At 58.4% G+C, this 21,146-nt stretch overlaps 1 protein-coding gene across 2 annotated transcripts in view; it reads left to right on the top strand.

The window, feature by feature from the left end:
• The window catches only part of KCNJ12 (potassium inwardly rectifying channel subfamily J member 12), a 39,773-nt gene extending 21,955 nt beyond the window's left edge, over positions 1-17,818 (top strand). Inside the window, exons 2-4 of one of the 2 annotated variants that reach the window (XM_044249257.1) lie at positions 9,140-9,261; positions 13,284-13,568; positions 15,752-17,818. In XM_044249257.1, the coding sequence (XP_044105192.1) occupies positions 13,319-13,568; positions 15,752-17,094 (1,593 nt within the window). In that variant the 5' untranslated portion in view covers positions 9,140-9,261; positions 13,284-13,318 and the 3' untranslated portion in view covers positions 17,095-17,818. The remainder of the gene's footprint in view (positions 1-9,139; positions 9,262-13,283; positions 13,569-15,751) is intronic. The other variant, XM_044249258.1, reaches the window with a different exon arrangement.
• Positions 17,819-21,146: the final 3,328 nt, after the last annotated feature.

The raw sequence follows: 21,146 nt of genomic DNA on the forward strand, positions 1-21,146 counted from the left end.
CAAGATTCGAGCTCTCGACACCAACAGGCTGGAGCCTAAGTGTCCCAGGAGGGCCTCGCTCAGCAGCACCCCTGTGACTTGCTGCCATCCTTCTCCTGCTTTTCCCGAACGCCCAGGATCACCTCCTAAATAAACTTCCTGTTCCTAAATCCTTCCCTCAAGATCAGTTTCTGGGGGTCAGGTGCCTACAGATCACTGACATTTCCAGAAAAGCATGCACCCAAACCCCCGACCTGATATCCACACAAGACTGTGCCCACACACAAGCACCTTCTGACTCTGGTCGGAGCACTCGGCACACACTACCTTGGTTAAGTCCCCAGCAGCTGCGCCAGGCAGGCTGTAGAATTAGACCTGTCTGATTGGTGTGGAAATGGAGGCAAGGATTAATCCCACAACCATATGTCTTCCAGACGAAGGCAGGGCAAGCTGGAGCAGACAGAGCCGTGACCAGTGTGGGGGGATCTCCAGCCCCCCCCCCCCAGCATCTCCCTCTGGCTGGCAGATGCTGATCTGAGAACGGGAGTAGGAAGCAGCCTTGTTCCTCCTCCCAGCTGTGGGCCACGCAGCCTGGCCCCTGGGCCCATGTGACCTCTCCAGAATACATCACCCAAGGAGGAGGCGGCCCTCTGGCGCTGACTGGCCCATGGCTTTGCCGTGCTGGGGTCTCTCTCGGACCCTGGTTCTTCTTCTAGGGCAGGACATGTGGGCAGTGGCTCCTGGCAGTGTGTTCAGGCACACACATGGGGTATTACCTAAAAGCTTCAGGCATGGGAAAGCTTTTCCTGGGGTTCTCTCTCAGGCCAGAGACCAGCTGGGCATGCCTCCTGTTCCAGGGTAGATGCCCCCAAACCTACCTTATTCTCTTGGATGCAGGCTCGGAGAGGGCCCGTGGCTCAGGGTCACACAGCAGGAGGCAAACAGGGTTCAGACACCAGTCAGCTCTGAGGGAGGGGCGGACAGCGGCTCACAGCCAGGGAAGGCTCACTGTAGGAGGCAGTCCCCAGGCACCTGGAGAGACTGAGGTTTGTCCTAGAGACATTAGGGCCAGGCTCGTGTGGTCAAGTCCAGGGTCTGTGTTCCTGTAGCCCTGAAAGGCCTGGGTTCTCCTGCCCTCTGCTGTGGACCCCAGCCATGTGACCCTGGGCAGAGTGCTCACTCTCTCTGAGTTCATCTCCAGCCTCTATCAAGAGGCATGATACCATGAACTGAAGCAGCCTAGGTCACAGTGTTGGCTTGCCTGATGCACGGTGGGGGTGCCTTTCCTATGTGCTGGGGCTGGAAATGCATGTGTGAGGATGAAGCTGGGGTAAGGCAGCTGTGGGGGCGGCACTGGGTCCCTTCCTACCCCCAGCTTCAGTCTCATTGTGACACTGGCCCAAGAAAAGCCTGCACCTCATCCAGGACTAGATGAGGGAATGTATGGAAGAAGATGCTGTCAGTACTCTTTTCTGTGTTTCAGAGAATTCCTCAGGTGCGTGTTCCTGGGCTGGGCCCCAGAAGGAGTCCCCGGTAAATCTGGGTTTGATCGGGGACTTCATAGTTGGGTCATAGGCTAAGGCCCCGCCCAGGCCGTCTCAGGCCTGTGCGTTTGCTGTTCCCCATGGAGGCCTGGCTTTCTCCCCATAGCCAGACCGCACATTCCCCAGCAGCTGGACAGCCTTGGTGCGGCCCGAATCGTCATTTGTTCCTTTTTTTCTGAAATGTCTGTTATGAACCCCGGGAGGGGGCAGGGGCTTTTTACCCCGTTCACAGGACACCCTGTATGGAGCATCTCTGGAGGTGGTGCTCACTGCAGACAGGCCTGGGGAACAGACGCATGACTGAAGGAGCGTGACGGCCTAGGTGACATCACCATGTCACACAGGAGGCTCCAGCCCGAGTCGGCTGGCTGGGGACGGCTTTGAGGTCCGCTTGCTCGGAGTAATATTCCTGAACGCATGAGGGAACCCACAGAGGACCACAAAGGGAAGCAGACGTGGGACTTGTTTATCAGCACGTGTGTCCCGGTCATCAGCACGCAGTGGCTTCGGGACGCCTTCGTCAGCGAGAGCTGGCAGGGGCCCCAGGACTGACCCCACTGGGCACCGTGCTGCCGGCCTTCACTGCCTCCGCTTGTCACCGAGGGAGCGGTACATTTTGCAGAGAGAAAAGGGGAAGTTCATGGGTTTTCCCCTCAAGTTCAGAGAACCCTGGATTTCATTTTTGGGTCCCAGGGTAGGACCTGCTGGAATGTGCTACGGTGTAGGAGGAACCACACAACCCTGCACCCCCCTTTCCACACCGCAGTGTCCACCAGACTCCTCGACTCCCCGCTACCCCCTGCCAGTCTCCTTTGTTTGGCTCCTGGTGTCCCTGAGCAGCCCTCCTGAGGGCTTAGGGACCAATCTGGGTGTCCGCAGTGGTCTCTGCTTCTGTTTCGTGGCCATGGCTAGTGGGGAGCAGGCTTCTCTGTACCCTCAGTGCCGCCTGCCTGGCTGCTCTGGGGAGGCGGGGTGGGGATGTGTCCCAGGAGGTAGGAGGATCCCCCGACACCCTGAGGCTTGTCCCGGGGCCTCCCTGCTGCCAGGGCAGAGAGCTGATGTTTCCGGGTCCATGGGCTTGCCATAGTTCAGAGTGGGCTGTGATGATGGCAGCCTGGTCCCTGCTCCCTGCGGGCCCCCTTCTCCCTGTGGGGCCGCGCTGCTGTGAGCAGTCAGTAGGGGAAGGAGGTGGGAGACTCCCATTCAGGCCACAGCCTTCTCCCTGAGACAGGATGAACAAGACCCAGAAGAACTTCTCATTGGGCTGATGGGGAAATTGAGGCCCAGACAGGGCAAGGTTCCATGATGAACTGAGACTGAAGGGGTCTTGGGGTGGACCGCCGCCATGCCTGCAGTCTTGTGGTGTGGGCCTTAAGGGTCCTCCTGGGTCACAGTGGCCTATTCAGGAGGGGCCTTTTGAGTCTTAGTCCCTATTGCCCTCCTTAGTCTCTTCCAGAACCCAACCCCCATGCTTAGGGCACTCAGACCCAGGCTCTGGCCTCAGGGGGCCCCTGGCCTGGTGGGGAGGACTGGGAGGGACAGGTAGCTGCCACTCAGGATGGTCTGATCAAGGACAGAGGGAAGCACAAGAGTGGGGGCTTGGAAGTGGGTGTTGAAGGATGCATAGGAGTTTGTGGGAGAATGAGGAAGAGAGGGCACTGGGCAGGAGGTCTGGCGTATGGTAAGGCAAGGAGGTGGGAAGCATTTCATCTGAGCACCACTTACTGGGACATGGGTTATTACTGCCACTGGCTGATGAGCAAGAAGAGGCCCGGGTGTCCCCATCTGTGTGTCCCCAGCCAAGTCCTCTCTCTTTCTGAGCTGGTCCTGTCCCCTCTCGCTTCCTCTCTTCTCTCTGACACACTCAGCTTCAGCCCTCCCAACCTCCCTCCAGTTCCTTGAACACAGCAACAGTCCAGCCTCAGGGCCTTCTTTCTTGCTGTTCCCACCTCCAGGAACACTGTTCCCACAATCTCTCCTCGCGCTGCTCTCAAATCAAATGTCACAATTTCCTGGAAGACCTGTAGAATAGTGCCCACTTTGCCTCTGGAATCACTTGCTCCCGCCAACCTGTTTTTTGCCTGTCTTGCTCCACATGAGTGTCGGCCCCATGGACCCTGTCTGCACACGGTGGAGGCTTGGTAGATGCCTGCTGAGTAAGTAAGTGTTAGGTGTGATTCTTGTGAGGAGGTGAAGTCCCAGGGCCTTGGCAGTGCTCCCAGGCCTGAGCTAGGGTGATGAGATGGTCCGTCTAGAAAGCCCCCTCTGCTTTCCTGGACTCCTGATCATAGAGCTCAGCCTCCTATCTATGCCGGGCCCCTCAGAGGTCTGTCAGGCTGTCCCAGGGCACTTTCTGTTCCCCAAATAAGATGAATTTACCAAAAGGGGAGGCAATAAAGGGGAAGAGGAACAGCTGTCTCTGTGTCCCCCCAGCAGAGCATCGGAGTCACGGGGGGACTGGGGCCAGCGCTCAGGCTCTGATCCTGCCCAGCCTTATCTAGACAGGCCCCACGTGGTGCCCAGCCTGTTATGAAGAAATGCAACTCCCAAGGTGGGGCCTTTTCCCTCATGGGGGAAGGCAGGTCTGGAGGGTTCATTGGGGACGTGGTGGCTAGAGCAGACAGACACCTGGCTCTGAGACTCAGCTCACAGATGGGTAACTCTGGACATGACCATGCTCCTCTCTGTGCCCTATTTACTCCTCTGTCAGAAATGCCTGTGGAACATTCTCTGATGCAATGGCAGGTACTCAGCCAAAGTTGGGCACTGTGTTCCAGGGCCCAAGACATGGGAGGACTTGGCAAAGAGCAACAGGGGACCCGGAGAAATCTTGGAAGGCTCTATAGAGGAGGTGTCCTTCGTGCTTGAAGGCTACACTGAGTTCTGGAAGGCAGCTCAAGGCATTCCACTGGGAGGGGCCCCCTCATGCTGAGGCTCTGAGCCATGGACATTTCTTGAGTCATCAGTTGCTGGGAGGGTCACACGATCTTCAGTGGAGAGCCTACCTCTAGCACTGTGTTCATTCCTATCGTGTCCTTTTCTGTTGTTGATTTATAAGAACTCTTTGTATATACAGTGCACCAGTCTTCTTTATAGTAAACGTTTTCATTTGCCTTTTTTGCTTATGATGGGTTTTGATAAACAACATCGTAAATATTTTTATGTTGCTAAGTTTTCCTGCCTTCTCTTTCATGGTCTTCCTTGTGCCAGGCTTTTCTTGTCACTTTATCTCAGATCTTTGCTCTCCTGTGAACATGCTTGGTGCTTGGGAAATGCCTGAGACTCCAATTAAGTTGAAGCTTGAAAAATTACAGCTTTAAGAAAAAAAGAGGCCATGGTGCCTTTGCTCACTGTGTACCTCCTCCTGGGGTTCCTTCCCATTCTTTCTATCTGTTCCTTCCTTCCTGCCTGGAGTGAGGTCCAGCCCAGGCCCCCCAGAGGCCCATGCCCCTTCTCTAGAGTGAGTTGGGGTTCAGGTATGTGGTGATGGGAGGCAGTGGGGAACCAGGAATTTTCCAGTTGGGCAACCTCCATGCATTAACTTGATGAAACCCCATGAGATGATATCACTATTAATCCCATTTTATAAGTCAGAAGATGGGCTCAGAGAGGGTATATGACTTGCCCAAGGTCACACAGGAAGGGACAGAGATAGGATTTGAACCTAGGCCGTATTGCCCCAACTCATACTTTCGTTTCCTTCTGACACTCCATTGCCCTTGGGATCAAGTCCAAGGTCATTAGTATGGTATCTGGCGCCTCTCAGGTCCTCAGTTTCTTCATCTGTCAGTGTCACGCCTTGGCCCCCGCGCCTACCCACACAGGACTTCTCTGTTAGTAGGATGATGACGTTCCTGTCTGTCTCTCTACACCCTCTTCAGCCCCAAATCCTTTAGGATGCTGGAATGTTGGGCTTGGAAGGGCCAGCCCCTGGGGTTGTAGATAGGAACAGGGAGGCTCAGAGGTGGGGAGAGCCTTGCCCAAGGCCCAGTGTGTGAGGAGCAGAGCCCCATGTGCACCGTGGCCCGTGGGATTCTAGGTGCTACTGACAGCATTGCGGTCCATCTCGGGCTGGGCTTTCTCCTGTTGCTCCCTCCAGGAAGCCCACCTGCACCCCAACTGGGTTAGCCATCTGCCTTGGGCGCCGAGGGCTCTGACTGTGGCTCTGAGCCAGCCTTGTTGTGACTGCTGGTTTACTCACTATCTCCCTTGCTTGGCAGGGCACCCCATGAGGACAGGCATTTGCTAGTCCATCCAAGTCACTGGTGCCCAGCTGAGCCCAGCCTGAGCAGGCCCTCAGGAAGGGCTGACTGTAAGAGGGAGACCCAGAGAGGGACAGACACCTTCCCCGAGACCCTTTAGGTCCCACATGCTCCTGGGATGGGAGATTCGGGACAGGTCTCTAATGGCCACTCTAGCAGAGAGCTCCCAGGGGCCTCTGTCCTCGGCTACACCCAGAGGCCTGGGGCCAAGGACACCCTGTCTCCCTCCCGTCCCCACCTGCTGTAGAAGGATGTTCTCAAGATAAAAATACCCTCCAAAACATTCCCCAGTGTCTGGCATGACCTGTTGTCCATCCTGGGGGCCAGAAGCTCCTGCCCTGGCTTCACCTTGGGGCTCAGAAGGCAGATGTCCACTTCTGCTGGCCATTTGGCCCAGCTTGTCCCTGGTCAGAGTGTGTAGCCCTGTCACCAGGCCGTGGAGCAGGAGTGGCCTGAGGGTTGCCTGTGGTGGCAGCGGCAGCATCTGCTGGGCACAGAGGAGGGAGGTGGCCAGGCTCCAGGCTCTGCCAGCTCCTGGTTCTCCTGCTTTCCGGACTCTTGGGGTGCATCTCGAGAGGGTCACACGGGACTGCGTGGGAGGGCAAGGGATACATATGCCACCTTTCCATCCTCTTGGGAATCTCCATGTCTGCTCTCAGAGCCTGCAAGAGAACCTTTCAGAGAACCCTGGAGGGGCTGGCCCTTACCCCAGGTCTGCACCGGGACAGAGCCTCCCTTTGCTCCCCTGACTGTCGGGAGGTAGGTGGACTGTACCTCTTTTGCAAATGGAGGAGGCTGAGGCCCAAGAAGGGCCCTTCTTGAGCTGGGGTCATCCAGGCCTTGGCTTAGGGAATCGGAGCTCACTGACACCCTCCGCCTCCCCCCGCCCCCAGGGAGGACTGAGATCAGGGGTGGTGACAGCTGCCTCCTGCAGGGCCCTGCTGTTCCAGGCCCTGTGCCCAGAGCTCACCTCGCTCACCACACTGAATTGCATGGGCACATCCGCTGGGGCCAGAGTCATCAGCCCATTTTGTGGAGGAGGAAGCTGGGCCTCAGGGAGGGGAAATGCCTCGCCCTGTCCCCAGGCAGTTTCAGCCCTGGCCTTGGCTGACAGACTGGCACCGGCAGTGGGAAGTGGGGAAGCTTCAGGGTCCATCCAGGCCCTGCCCTCCCTGCCTGGCAGTCTGAGGGCCAGTCTGGCCAGTCTGGGCTCGGGCTGCTCCCATGTTATGTGCAAGCCCTCTCCCCACCCCCCAACTGATCCAATCTGGGACCGTGCCCATGACCCAGGAAAGCATTTGGTGAACTTCTGAGGTTTGAATTCACATCATGGGCTGCTGTGGTCCTCTCAGGGCAGCAGGTGGAGCACTGGAGAGGGTGTCCAGAGACCCGAGTTCCTATCTCCAAACTGCCACTCACTCAGTGGCTTTGTGATCTTGGGCCAGTCACTTCTCTGCTCGGAGCCTCTGTTTCCCTGGAGAATGGGACTAATTTGCCCTCCTCACAGGTGAGAACACATGTGATTGGGTTTGTGGGTCTGGGGAAAGCCCTTTTAGGAACTAGGGCATCAGAAACAAGACTGAGAGAGCCTGGGGCTGGCCAGAGGACCAAACAGGCCCACAGAAAGTGGGGCAGGACGGACCGTCTCGCATCCTTCCCCCTAAAAGATTGCCCTGTGACAGTTCCTCTTTTGGAGTTCCAGCTCCAGGGGACCCAGGGCAAGTGATTTAACCTCTGTGAGCCCCAATTTCCCTGTCTGTGCAGCCGGGACAAGAAGCCCTCCCTCAAGGTGACACTGAATGTTGGGAGTAACTGAAGACAGGAGTGGGCCCTCAGGCCAGGCACAGTGTCGGCCCATTCTAGGGGAAGGGCAAAGATCAGGGATTTGGGCACAAGTCTTTGCTGTGGAGATTCCCAGTGTGATGTGGGTCTATGATAGAGCCTTCCTGGGCCTCAGTTTCCCCATCACTTCCAGGGTGTCGGGGCTAAGAGAGGAACCCTGAAGACCCACAGCCGCTGCTCAGGGAATGGTCAGGGATGGGGCAGCAGGGGGCTGAGGACAGGGAGTCTCGAGATAAGAGCCTGGAAGGTGAAAAGGAACCAGAAGGACATTCCCTTATGGAGTAAGCAGAGGCCCAGAAGGGGGAAGTGAGTCACCCAAGGTCACACAGCTTGTGATGGGCAGAGGGTTTGAACCCAGGTCTGTGTGCCTCTAAACCCATCGCTCTCACCTGCCCCAGGAGGCTTATGATGTGGGGGTGACTCACCCACAGTGCCCTTGATCCCAGCCAGAAAAGCCAGTGCGACAGTGGACGGCAGCCAGCTCAGCTGTGAAGGGGTGGGGCTCTGTGGCCTCGGTGGCTGGGAGGTGGGGGAAGGTGAGTGGGCCTGCCTCTGGAAGCTCACGGAGGGCCATACCGCCACACTGTCCTCCCATTCACACAGCACGGTGGGGAGAAAAGCAGGGCCCCCTTTGACAGTGGGAAAATTGAAGCTTCTGGGTTGCTGGGACGACATAGGGTGTGTGTATGCCCAAGGCAAGTGTCTGACAGGTTACCAACATGCACCGATCCGTAGAGACATTTATGCACCCATGCACTCATCTGTAAATTCATCTGTCCCGCTCACCACGCCACTGCATCCATCCACCCATGCATGCATTCACCTGCTCCTCTCCCCACCTACTCATCCGTCTGTCTAGCATCCGCCATCCACACGCCCGCCCACCCATCTGTCCATCTGTAATCCACCACACACCCACACACGCACCCATAATCCACCCACCCACCCATCTGTCCATAATCCAGCCATAGACACACCCACCTACCTACCCATCATCCATTCATCTATCCATGATCCATCCTTCCGTCTGTCCTTCTGTCCGTCCGTGCTTGAACCCTGTGGTTGGCACTGGGAAGGCTCTGCAGGTGGTGCCCAGGAGCATAGGTTAGGGACCTGAGTTCCTCGGTGACCTTGGGGAAATTACCGCACTGCCCACCTCTCTGGAATGAGAACAGGGATGGTTCCAGCCCTGTGGCGTTGTTGTGAGGATAACATGAGCTAAAGTCCCTGCGACACCTACCAGTGTCTGGCAATCAGTGGGCACTCCGTAATTAGCAGCTGTAATTTTCCCCGGGGACCCATCCTGTTCTGCCCTCCACTGGTTCGGAACGGTTTCATAGACAGACTCGCAAGCTGCAAAGGTGTGGGTGTCAGAGGTGTGGGTCCCACCTCCCACGGGACCCCGAGGGAAGCAGCAGAAATGTGGGTTTAGGTGGAAATCTCAGACTTTGGAGCCATTGTGAGGAGAGCAGCACCATCTATACTAATTTGGCTTTGCTCTGTAAACTTTAGGGTCCTGCAGCGACTGATCCCTCTCCAGCTGGGGCCTGGGAAATGGCAGCTGCTGCTGACACAGCCTTGGAGACAGCCACTTGCCTGCTCAGCACCGTTACTTAGAAGATAGGAATCAAGAGGTAAATGGAGGTCACCGATGGGCATCGATCCATCTAGCCATCCGGCAAGCAGACACTCATCTGTCTACTTACCTGTCCCTCTCCCCTCCAGCCTCTCCTTAACCCGCTGCCGGCCTAGCTCCGCACACCCCCCATCCATCTGCCGTCCACCCACCTGCGCACTCACCTACCCAGCGCATCCAGCCGTCTTTCCTTCCACGTATTCACCCATTTCCCGGCCAGTCACCCACCATCCCAGCCACTCATCCATGCACCCAAATACCACTGTGTCCTTCCATCCACCACCCATCCATCTGGCCGTCCATCTGTCTGCTCATCTGCCTGCCCGCCCACCCGTCCATCTCTTCATCCAGCCACTAAGCCATCCATTCAAGTCACTGAATTATTTTCTGTCCGCCGAACCCGTCCATCTTCCTGGCTACCACCCATCCGCCCGTCCACCCATCAGTCCCGTGTCTTCATCATCTCCCTGACCGCCCACCTGTGCACCTGTCTTTCACCTCATACAACCGTCCATCGCGTTCCTCATCCATCTGCTTCTCCGCCGCGCGTTCCCTCCTCCCTTCGTCTGGTCGGAGAGTGTTTCCTCTGAGCCAGGCCTGCTCCAGCCTCTCCGGGCCTCTGAGGTTGGCCAGCGATGCGGCCTGGGCCAGGGCAACTCTCACACCAGGTAGAAGGTGGCTTCCGGCAGTAAAAGCAAGAGCCTGGGGCCGGAGGATCTGAAAATGTTCTGCAGTTCCTCTGACCCCTGACAGAAGGGAGGAGTCTGAAGATTCCCTTTAGCGATGATCTGGGGGTGGGAGAACGTGGGGCAGAGGGGCACCACAGCACAACCCATTAGAGGCCTGCTGGTGTGTCCAGACCAGGGGGAGTGGCCTGGACTGGAGGGAGGATGTAGGTGATTAGATGGCGGACAGCTTTGAGAAATCAGGAGTCAAACCACACAGGACCTGCTGAGGGAGTGGGTACGGAGGCTGGAGGAGAGAGGTGACCAGGCTTTCGGCTCAGACAACAGGGGAAGTGGTCAGGTTGCCAAATGACCCTAGGAGGAGGGACAGGAGAAGAGGGAGAAGGAGGTGGGAGGAGCAGGAGAAAGGGGGAGAGTAAGGATGAGAAGGGGCAGGAGGAAGGGGAGGGGAGGAGGGCGAAGGAAAAAAGGAGGGGGAGAAGGAGGGTGAAGGGAGAGGACAGGGAGGGGGAGGACGGGGAGAATGAGGGGGAGGAGGAGGGGAACAGGAGGAGGGCAGAGGTTTGGGAGAAGAGGAGGAGCCCCACTGGCCAGTGGTGCTGGGGGACTTCTGGGAGAGGAGGCTTGGGTCTGGGGAGGCAGTGTAGACCAGGCACCCAGAGTACGCTTGTCGGGGGCAGGGAGCTGCCCCCTCCAGGAAGCCTGCTCTGGGAGCGCTTGTTCCCTAGCCCTTCCGATGCGGGAGCCCAGAGCAGGCCAGCGGCCAGAGAGAGCTTTTGGGCTAAAAGCCTAGTGTCAGTGGTTGGAAATGGAGCAGGCAGGCCTGAGGTGGTGAGGGCCCGGTGTGCAGGGGGACCAGTGACCATCTCCACTGTCCTACTAGTCTGGCTATTTCTCTCCTTGCACCCAGCATGGGCTTGGCCCAGAAAACCTGCACTGAGTAGACTCTGAATGTATGTAGGCCGTGGTGTGCACTGCAGGCAAAGGCGGTCTGTGTTCTGGGGAGGGGAAGGGAAATTGGCCTGAAAGGGGCCAAGGAGATGGTCGTCTTCTTCCCCAGTGTGAGAATGAAACGGTGCTCCCAGCCCTCCGGCTCCACTCCACGCCAACCTCGGCCTCCTCAAGGGCCGCTGGGTAGCCCCCTCATTCCCTGGTGCCCCCCCCCCAACCAGCAGGCACTAGGCCCTGGCTGTGCATTCCCTGCCCCCACCTGGCTCCAGCTCTCACTTCCTGTGTGACAGAGTCCCAGAGCCCTGGTCGAGCCTCAGTCTCTTTGCCTGCAACTTGAAGACTGGATTCATCAAGCTCTCTCGCTAAAGATGTCGGCAGTTCCTACTAGAGTAGGAGAGTTGCAGAGGTTGTCCCGGAACACGGGGGAGGTGGTGGCAGCTGCCCGCAGGCCACGCACTGGCTGTCCCGGAACCACGGGATCCGCGAGGAGTTTTTTCCCATTGTAGGCTTTGATCACTAGGTAGTGAGTGCCCCATCCCATGATGTTCCAAACATGGGCCCTGGGTCAGGGGCACCCGTCAGGGGCTCACCTCTGCTTTCAGTGCCGAGATTCGGGACTGTCTGTCTGTCTTACTGGCACACGGTTCGGGGCCTGAAGGACTGAGACGGGAACTCAGTGTCAGGCTTGCCGTCTGACCCTGGGGCCTGGGGGCGACGGGGGTCGGTTTCTCTTCCACCTTCTAGACTGGGAACTTGCTGCTTAGGGGCCATGTGACCCCGGGCAAGTGACCCAGTCTGAGCTTCAGTTTCTTCATCTGGAAAATGGGGATAATAGTCATAAGGTTGTTGCAGGGATTAAGGGAGGTCACTGGGGCTCCTCGAACGAGGCCGGGCACGCAGAGAGCACACAGTGGGCACTGGTCAGTGCGCTCCTGCCTCCAAAGCACTCCGGCCAGCTGAAAGGCTTGGGTGGGGGGCTTCAGCTCCTCCCGCTCTTGTAGCTAGTGCTTTCTTGACATCTGAGACTGGGGCCCCCGCCTTGCCCTCTTTCTCTGCCGGATGTTGCCGAAACCTGAGGTGCCCAGAGCCTCAGGGGACAGGCCATGGGGTGTCCTACTCCATCCGGAGGCACCTCCCAGTGACTTCTGGGCCCCACCTTTGGGTCATGTGGTAGCTGCCACTCTAAAAGCTCCCAGCCCTGGCCCTGTTGTGCTCCAAACGCCCCGGTGGCTGGGAGTCTGTCAGTGTCCACAGATCTGTGGCCAGCAGAGAAGTGGGCTCAAGAGACAGCAGGGCTGGGGACAGCTTCTCTGTCTCCCGGAAGTGTCTGGGTCTGCGCACTGCTCCGTCCCCTTCTCTGCCTGCTGGACTTGCCTCGCTACCCACCTTCAGTGTCGAAGTCACCTCGTCTAGCTCAGGTAGCTCACCCCGGGGCCTCTCTCCCACTTCCCTCCAGACAATGCCTCGGGTACCCACTGGGCGACCTGGGCATCTACCAACAGTGATCCTAACCCTTGCCTTTACCATCTCATCCAAGCCCACAAACTGCTCTGTGACCTGGGACAGGTCTCAGCCTCAGTTCTCAATCTATGAAATGGGGAGCCAGTCTCCTTACTTGCTGAGGCCTCTTGTAGCAAAACAAATCTAATAACATTTCTTTTCTGATCTAACTGTATGCATCACTGAGCAAGAGTGTAGGCAACCAGCCTACATATTCCTGGTTGGGGATGTTGTCCCACATTTCTTAAATCGAGTCTTTAAAGATGTCAAGGCTGCATGACCTTCTTGCCACACCTGTGTTTGTCTATGTGGAGTGTCCTTGGGACGATTGTCAAGTTTGTGGTGCTGGGGTTTTTACTCATGGGTCCTCTTCCGGATCTTTCTTTGTGGAGCTGCATTCACCAAGAGCTTGGGAGGGGCTCCCCACACCCCTAGCGTCACATGCACACACACACACACATGCACACGCACACACACACATATACACATATGGCAGGATGGGGCCATGGGAAGCTGAGGACTGGACCAATACCTGGAGCTCCAACTCTGTCTCAACCTTAGTTTCTGGGTGACTTTGGACAGTGACTCTGCTTATAGTCTCAGTTGCTAGCTGAGAAACAAGGGAGCAAGTGTGAACGTGAACCTGTTGATTTTCTGTGTGGTTTGAGGAGGAACATCAACAGAAGAGTTGATGGGTTTCCCAAGCCTGCGTGACACAGTCTGGGTGGGTCCCAGGTGCCCAGCCCAGGGAGAAACACCAGGAGTCACCACAGTTCCCATCCTGGCCTGGGAGCTGGCCAGGTGCGGGGCTCCCCAGCTGACGGTAGCAGAGCGTCAGGCTGGGCTCTCTGGCCTTTGATTCTTCTGATTCTGTCCCTTGCAGGACTCGAGCTGCTCAGAGCCCCAGTTGGAGCAGCCATGACCCGCTGGACGTCCCTCCCGGCATCCAGGCCACATAAACCTGCCCCCTGCGGTCCAGTGGCCTGCCGCCAGCATCTAAGTACCCGGGCCCTGGCCTCCTCCGCCTGGAGGGCCCAGGAATCTGGGGTCGAGCCATCTTCTCGGCGCAGTACCCGGGGTTCCCACCACCCCCGGCTCCCTGCCTCCTGGCCCAGGCAGAAGCAGCATCCACCATCACAGTCCCAAGCCTCAGCTCCTCAGACCTATGGTGAGGTGGTCAGCGGAGTAGCCGCGGGGGGCGGTGGCAGTGTGAGAAGAGGCCCCCGCAGAGCCTGACGTGTCGGCAGGAGACCTCACATAAGCTAGATTGGTTCGAATTTCGGCTCTCTTGCTTATTGGCTGTGTGGCTTTGGGGAAGTCAGTTAACCTCTCTGAATCTCCATTCATGGTAGAAGCAATGATGGCAGCCACCTTCTTGGGGTTGCAAGGATAATCTAAGACCATTTGCTAATGTGTCTGGCCTGCTTTTTCTGCAGTTTGAGGAGTAGGGCAGTAAGGGCCGTGAGTGTTACATACGAGCCCGCTCTGGGGATTCAGAAGCATCTGGCAATGGAGACAGACCCTAGGAGGGATGTGCAGCCGGGTTGCTCATGTGCACTTCTCCCTCACCTGTCTCCCAGGTGTTTGAAGCAGAAGTCAGATGTTGCGCTCCCTCCGAGGCCCTGGCTGCACCTGGTCACACAGACAGGGGCTAAATCCCAGTGTTGCTTCCCCCTGGCTGAGTCACTTCCAATTTCTGGGTTTCTGGTGGGTACTCAGCCACCTGCCTCCGCTTCTGGAATGGCTTCCCTGGGACCTTCTTATCTGGGGCCTCATTGTCTTCAGGGCACTTGAGGGCTCCCAGCCTTGTCTAACAGTGGCCTCCCGGTGTGATCAGTTGGGGATTTGGGGTGGATGGGGTCCCCAGTGGTGGAGGGGAGTATGCCCGACAAAGCATCCTGGCCAGGTCAGCCGGCCAGGGTTCTCCCCCTCCTTCCAGCTCAGCCCTGCTGAGCCAGGCTGAGGGCCTGAGCACCTGCAGCCCTGACACTAAGGGCTAGATGGCCTCAGTGCCCACAGGTCCAGGCGGCACCATGGCCTCTGGCCTGCAGGTGCTTCGGCCTGGCACCAAAAGGCCAGCCAAGAGCCTACAGGGCCCTGGGGGAGGGGCCACTGCCGGCCCGTCTGGGAGCTGAACATGGGCTGTGGGCCTGAGAGCAGTGTGTCTGGCTGCAGGGGTCATGCCATGGGACATTCCTGAGACAGCTTGGTGTGCGTGTGTGTGTGTGTGTGTGCGTGCGACAAGCCCACCAAGTGCTCCCCTGAATGGGCCAAGGACAGTGGCTCTCTGAGTGTTCCCTAGGTGCTGTCATTTAGAGCTGAGAAAGGCAGTGATGGGAAAGGCCACTGGGATAGGGTCAGTCAGTGACCCCTCTGGGCACTGACCTGTGGACCCCCTCCTAGTTATGGATGGAGGCTGTGGTATATGGGCGCTGGGAGTGGGTGCCGTGGGGCACAAGTCTCGAGCATCAGGAGGGCATCCTCGGGGCCAGGCTCTGCATCCTCGGGGCCAGGCTCTGCTCGAGGCCCGGGGGGTGAGAGAGCAGTGAACCACACAGCAAACTCCCGACGCTCAGGAGGCCAGTGGTCTCACGGTGGGATCAGTGGGTGAGACCCCAGGCCTGTCCTTCCTGTTACTGTTACTACTGTTATGGTGTCAGAGGTCAGTGCTTTGGGGTTATCATGAGGACCTGGGTGAGGGGGTACAGTCTCCCATGGGTTCAGGAAGCTGCTCCTGGGCATGGAGGCCAGGGACTGAGGGAGCTGAGGCAGCGGAAGGGTGTCCGGGCCAAGAATGTGAGGGCCCGTCCTGAGGAGCAGCGCACAGGCTGGGAGCTGCAGCAGGTGAGCGAGGAGCCTGGGCCTGAGAGCTGAGGGGCCCTGGACTCCATTCACGCGGGCCTCGCAGGTGCCAGCAGAGACCGGCTTTGAGCAGAGGACAGCCAGGCTCCCCCGCTGCCTCTGGACCGGGGTGGGGGCCGGAGCACAAAGGCTGGCGAGGCAGCCGCCGTGCTAGTCCGGGTGGGTGATGATGGGGACTCAGGCCACGGCGGTGGGAGAAGAGGTAGGATTATAAATACACTTTGGAAGCAGAGCCTTTGGTAGGGGGGGCGCTCACATGGGCTGAGGATGAAGCCAAGGTTTTTGGCCAGAGCTCCTGGGAAGCTCCAGATCTGTTTTCCAAGCCGAGAAGGAGGGTGAGGGGCTGGCTGAGGAGGGAAGATGGAGAGCTCAGTGGGTGGTGAGTTAGGGTGCAGACGGCCTCCTACCAAGGCCGAGGGCCCCGGGTGGGGGCAGAAGCCTGGGCCAGGCTGGCCTGTTCCGCCAGCCCCTCTGTCTTCTCTGTTGCAGGAGGCGCCCCCCGTGGAGCCGGCCCAGGGGCGAGCCAGGGCCCCCCCATCCCCGGGATGACCTCGGCTGGCAGGGCCAACCCCTACAGTATCGTGTCATCGGAGGAGGACGGGTTGCACCTGGTCACCATGTCAGGGGCCAACGGTTTCGGCAACGGCAAGGTGCACACGCGGCGCCGGTGCCGGAACCGCTTCGTCAAGAAGAACGGCCAGTGCAACATCGAGTTCGCCAACATGGATGAGAAGTCGCAGCGCTACCTCGCTGACATGTTCACCACCTGCGTGGACATCCGCTGGCGCTACATGCTGCTCATCTTCTCGCTGGCCTTCCTCGCCTCCTGGCTCCTGTTCGGCGTCATCTTTTGGGTCATCGCCGTGGCGCACGGCGACCTGGAGCCGGCGGAGGGCCGTGGCCGCACGCCCTGCGTGATGCAGGTGCACGGCTTCATGGCAGCCTTTCTCTTCTCCATCGAGACGCAGACCACCATCGGCTACGGGCTGCGCTGTGTGACGGAGGAGTGCCCGGTGGCCGTGTTCATGGTGGTGGCGCAGTCCATCGTGGGCTGCATCATCGACTCCTTCATGATCGGTGCCATCATGGCCAAGATGGCTCGGCCCAAGAAGCGGGCGCAGACGCTGCTGTTCAGCCACAACGCGGTGGTGGCCCTGCGCGACGGCAAGCTCTGCCTCATGTGGCGCGTGGGCAACCTGCGCAAGAGCCACATCGTGGAGGCGCACGTGCGGGCCCAGCTCATCAAGCCGCGGGTCACCGAGGAGGGTGAGTACATCCCGCTGGACCAGATCGACATCGACGTCGGCTTCGACAAGGGCCTCGATCGCATCTTCCTCGTGTCCCCCATCACCATCCTGCATGAGATCGACGAGGCCAGCCCGTTGTTTGGCATCAGCCGGCAGGACTTGGAGACGGATGACTTCGAGATTGTGGTCATCCTGGAGGGCATGGTGGAGGCCACGGCCATGACCACGCAGGCCCGCAGCTCCTACCTGGCCAACGAGATCCTGTGGGGCCACCGCTTCGAGCCTGTCCTCTTCGAGGAGAAGAACCAGTACAAGATCGACTACTCCCACTTCCATAAGACCTACGAGGTGCCCTCCACACCCCGCTGCAGCGCCAAGGACCTGGTGGAGAACAAATTCCTGCTGCCCAGTGCCAACTCCTTCTGTTACGAGAACGAGCTGGCTTTCCTGAGCCGCGATGAGGAAGATGAAGCAGATGGAGACCAGGATGGCCGCAGCCCCCAGGCCCGGCATGACTTTGACAGACCTCAGGCCGGTGGTGGCGGCCTCGAGCAGCGGCCTTACAGACGGGAGTCAGAGATCTGAGCCACCATGGGCCAAGGTGCAGCATCCGCCCCGCCAGGGAAAGGCCCGGTGTCCCTCCAGGGCCCTGGGTTTGAGCAGAACGGGCCAGGTGCCCCGGTTGCAGACTCAGTAGCGTTTTAGATGTTTTATGTTTCTTCGCAGTGGCTTGGGAAGGTTGGCGGGAGAATGGGCGACCAAAGTGGGCCGCCGCTGGTCTCAGAGGCCGGAGCAGGTGCAGGGAGGTAGCCTCTTGGGGTCCAGGCCAGGAGCCAGGGGCTTCTGTCTGAGGCTAGAACTGCGGCCTGCCTGGTGGTGGCTCAGTGGCCATCCAGCCTCTGTGGGTGAAGGCTGGCAGGCTGCAGGGCACCTCGCTGGTTTTTAACTTGGGGAGAAACACTGGTTTTGGCTTTCTCAACCGTAGCTTGAGTAAGACTGTTTACAAAAAAAAAAAAAAATTAACACGTGATTGACAAAAACAATTTAATTTCTGGGGATTATAAAAATGGACAGTGAGAATTCCATTGGTCTGCCGAGATGCAGGCATTCGATGGGGGCTCCACGAGGTTCCCCGAGGCTGGACAGGCCTCTCCTCCATGAAGGCCTAGTGTGTGCCGGGTGGCGCCGTCCGCACGCGCAAGCGCGGGTCTCATCTGTGGTTCCTTCTGCTCACGGGCGGATTAGATGATGTTTGTGATGGAAAGACCAAGACCATGTTAATGATCATAATAAAAGCTTTCCAGAGTCACAGAGATGGGGGTAGGGGCTGGGAAAAAAAACTAGTTTGAGCTTTTTGAGTTTGACTTTTGTACCTTAGAGGTGCGTCTCAGGGCTGGGTATGGGACCTGCCTGCCATGGAGGGTCCGCTCTCCCCACCCCCACCGGATTTTCCTGTTTTATTTCTCTCCTTTTCTGCCTGATAGCCTCCACCCTTTCCGCAGTGAGGGAGGCTTGGAAAATATTGGAGTAGATGCTCCGTGGGAAGGGAGGGCGTGTTCCCAGACGCCCAGGAAGCAGATTGGCCCTATTCCCACGGGACCCCAGTGTGAGTCGTGCCTTAGGGACCCCAGGTGGGCCAGCCCCAGTTGTTTCTGTTTTTCTCGGACTCGCGGGTCCTCCCAGCTGCCCCCCCAGTCCACCACGAAGTCCACACCAGCCTGTGTGTCTGCAGAGGTGGGCCGTCTTGGCCCACTCTCTGCACCTGGGGCCGCCTAGGTGAGTGCGGGGGCATCCCAGCCAGGCTGTCCGCTGAAGGGCAGAGGAAGGATCTTAGAAGAGGTGTGCAGTTGTCAGCCAAGATAACCGGGAGTGGCGCTTGCATCCTGGCAGCCTCATCAGGAAGAAGATTGCAGCTATTGGCTCTGCTGGCCCGGAAGCAGGCCCCTGGGCCACGGGCTGCCCAGCGTGGGCTTGTTCTTGGTAGAGGACACAGCTGGCGGGGATGAAGCGGGCCAGACCCTTCCCAGGACAACTAAGAATTTTGTCCTCTCGAATGACCAGGCCTGTAAGGAAGTCCTTAATTAGAAAGCCCGCATTTGTCTCCCCGGCCTGCCAGTCTCGGCCACCCCAAGCCATGCCCTCCAAGACAGCTAGGCACCCAGGACCCTGGCCCAAGTGGGGAAACTGAGGCAGACTGCAAGGTCACGCAGTGGTGGGTGGGTCTTGGGAGGCCGGGGGAGGCCAGGGGCCTGGGGTGAGGGTTCTTGCCTCTCCCCTCCTCTTCTACCCATCCCCAGGGCAGCTGGAGACCTGGCCTGAGGTCGGAGGCCTTGGAGGGTCTGGGCATGAGCTATTGGTTCCCACCCATAGACACCTCGGGTCCGTGCCCTGAGGGATGCCTGACTCCCAGCATCCTGCCCTAGCCTTAGGCCCCAGCCTCATTTCCCACTGGGGTGCTTCAGGCCACGGAGGTAGCTCTTTCCTCTCAGGATCTGCTGGAGGGGCCTCAGCTCCTTCCCAGCCCAGGGCCTGGCTTCCGGCCCTGAGCCTGGCTGGCTTTCTCCATTTCAGCTCTGGGGGGCAAGGGTAGAGTTGATATGGGAGGGCTCACCTGCCCACCCCTCCCAAACTGTCAGGCTGAACTGGGGAGGGATGAGATGGCCCCAGTCACTTGGGGCCGGCACAGGGGCCTGTGTTCTGCTCTGCCTGGCCGCAGGAGAGCCTTACAGAGCAGGGTGGAGCAGGCTTCCACTGCTACCATCTGGAGCAGAGCCCAGAGCCTCTGGGTCCCCCGAAGCCCCTGCCACCTCAGTAGCTTGGTGCACCTCCTCTCAGGCCTGTCCCCCTCCCAGGCCCACGCTGGATGGTTCAGCCCCAGACCCTGCGGGAGAGCAGCCCTGAGCTGCCTTTCATCTCTCGCCAAAGGCAGATGCTGCGTTTTCAAACTCTTCTGCCCTCTTTTTTTTTTCCCCTTCCCTGTATTTATTTATTTATTTATTGCTTGTGCTAAAGACCAAAATAGTCTCCCTCTTTAGTGCACTTGAAACGGGAGGGTGGATGGGAGGAGCCGTGTGTGTGCAGAGCAAGGATTCCGTTGTCCCTGAGGAGTGTGTACTGGAGGGTGTGTGTGTGTGTGCCCTTATATGTGTGAGTGTGTGTGTATGTGTGTGTGTGCATGTGTGTGTGGAGAGCACCAACCCTCTGAGTATTCCACATGCCATGTGTGGTGTGTGTGCCGAGCACAGGTGAGTGGGGAGCATTTGTGCACCTGGGTGTGTGTGTTGGGTGTGCGTGTGAGTGTACATGATGTCTGGTCTGTGTGCTGTGCAGGTGTGTCTAGCCATATACTCCCACCCTTGCCCATCCAGGCACTGGGATTTCCAAAAAGTTTCTCGACAGCCAGCTCCAGGAGGTGTGGAGGTTGGAGTGGGCCAAGAACGTGGCCGCTGGTGCCCTCCTCCCTGACACCCTGAGCTGCTTACGTGGAAAGGGGCTGTCCTGGCGGGGTGTGTGTGTGTGTGTGTGTGTGAGCACCAAGCATGTGGCATCACATGCGCCATCATCTCATCTCTGTACAAGTGTATGTGTGCAATTACAGCTTTGCCTGAGTGCACGAGCGTGTGGACCCAGAGTTTGTGGGAGTGCTATGCAGGTGTGTGCCCATGAGGATCTCCCGGTGTGTGTGAGTCTGGGCTGATGACATATATGCGGTATATATGTGTGTATAGGTACACACACGCATAGCTCTCTGTGTATTTGTCCAAAGGCGCGTGTGTGTGATTGTGTGTTTTATATGCGGGTTTGGTGTACTGTTCGCCAGGCTATGGGGCCAGGAACACAGGGCGCAGGACGGACACCGGCTGTGACCATGGGCATGGCTGAACCCAGCAGTCCCGCTGGCCCTGTGCCCTGATTATGTCCACATGGGAATGTGTGGAATGTGTGTGCCGCCATTAGGCCTTTGTGCACGTGGACACGAGGCCCTATCTGCGTGTGTGGGTGAGTGCTGCGTACGGACAGCGTCTGCATGTGTGTGTGTCCCCGTGAACACGCAGGTGCACATGGTGCATTTGGTGCACAGGGCTGGTGCCTGCCTGCTGGGGGCTGTACGCATGGGTGCGTGGGAGCACGTGCGGGTCCCAGGAGCGTGTACACACGAACGTCTGTGGAAGCGGTGTGTCCGCGTGCACGCCTGCGCGTGCTGCTTGGGACATGGTGGCCGCCCCCCGTGACCTGCTGGTGCTGTGCCCCCCGGTCCCTGCCTGCCTGAGGGTCCTGGTGGGGTCTGGGGGCCGGGAGCGGGGGCCTGATGGGAAGGAGGCCCCTGCACAGGGGTGTCTGCCCTGCGTGAGGTCATAGAATGTCAAATCTATTTTAAATGGTGAAACTGGAGAATTTTCATGTTATTTTCAATACATAGCGGTATCTAAAGACATAGGCCATGAGACTAGACCACATTAAATGCATTTTGATCTCTTTGAGTGCCACCGTGTGGAGATGTGTGTTTGAAAATCCCTGCCTGGTGTTCTTGGGCTTGGTCAGCCCACTGTGACCCAGAGTCTGGGGGGCCAAGGTGGGGGTGGGTCTGGTGGGAGCCCAGGGAGAGAGGACAGAGCCCCACCCACTTGCAGACCCCA

This window comes from Neovison vison, chromosome 5, assembly GCF_020171115.1.
Source record: "Neovison vison isolate M4711 chromosome 5, ASM_NN_V1, whole genome shotgun sequence".
NCBI classification, from domain to species: Eukaryota; Metazoa; Chordata; class Mammalia; order Carnivora; family Mustelidae; genus Neogale; species Neogale vison.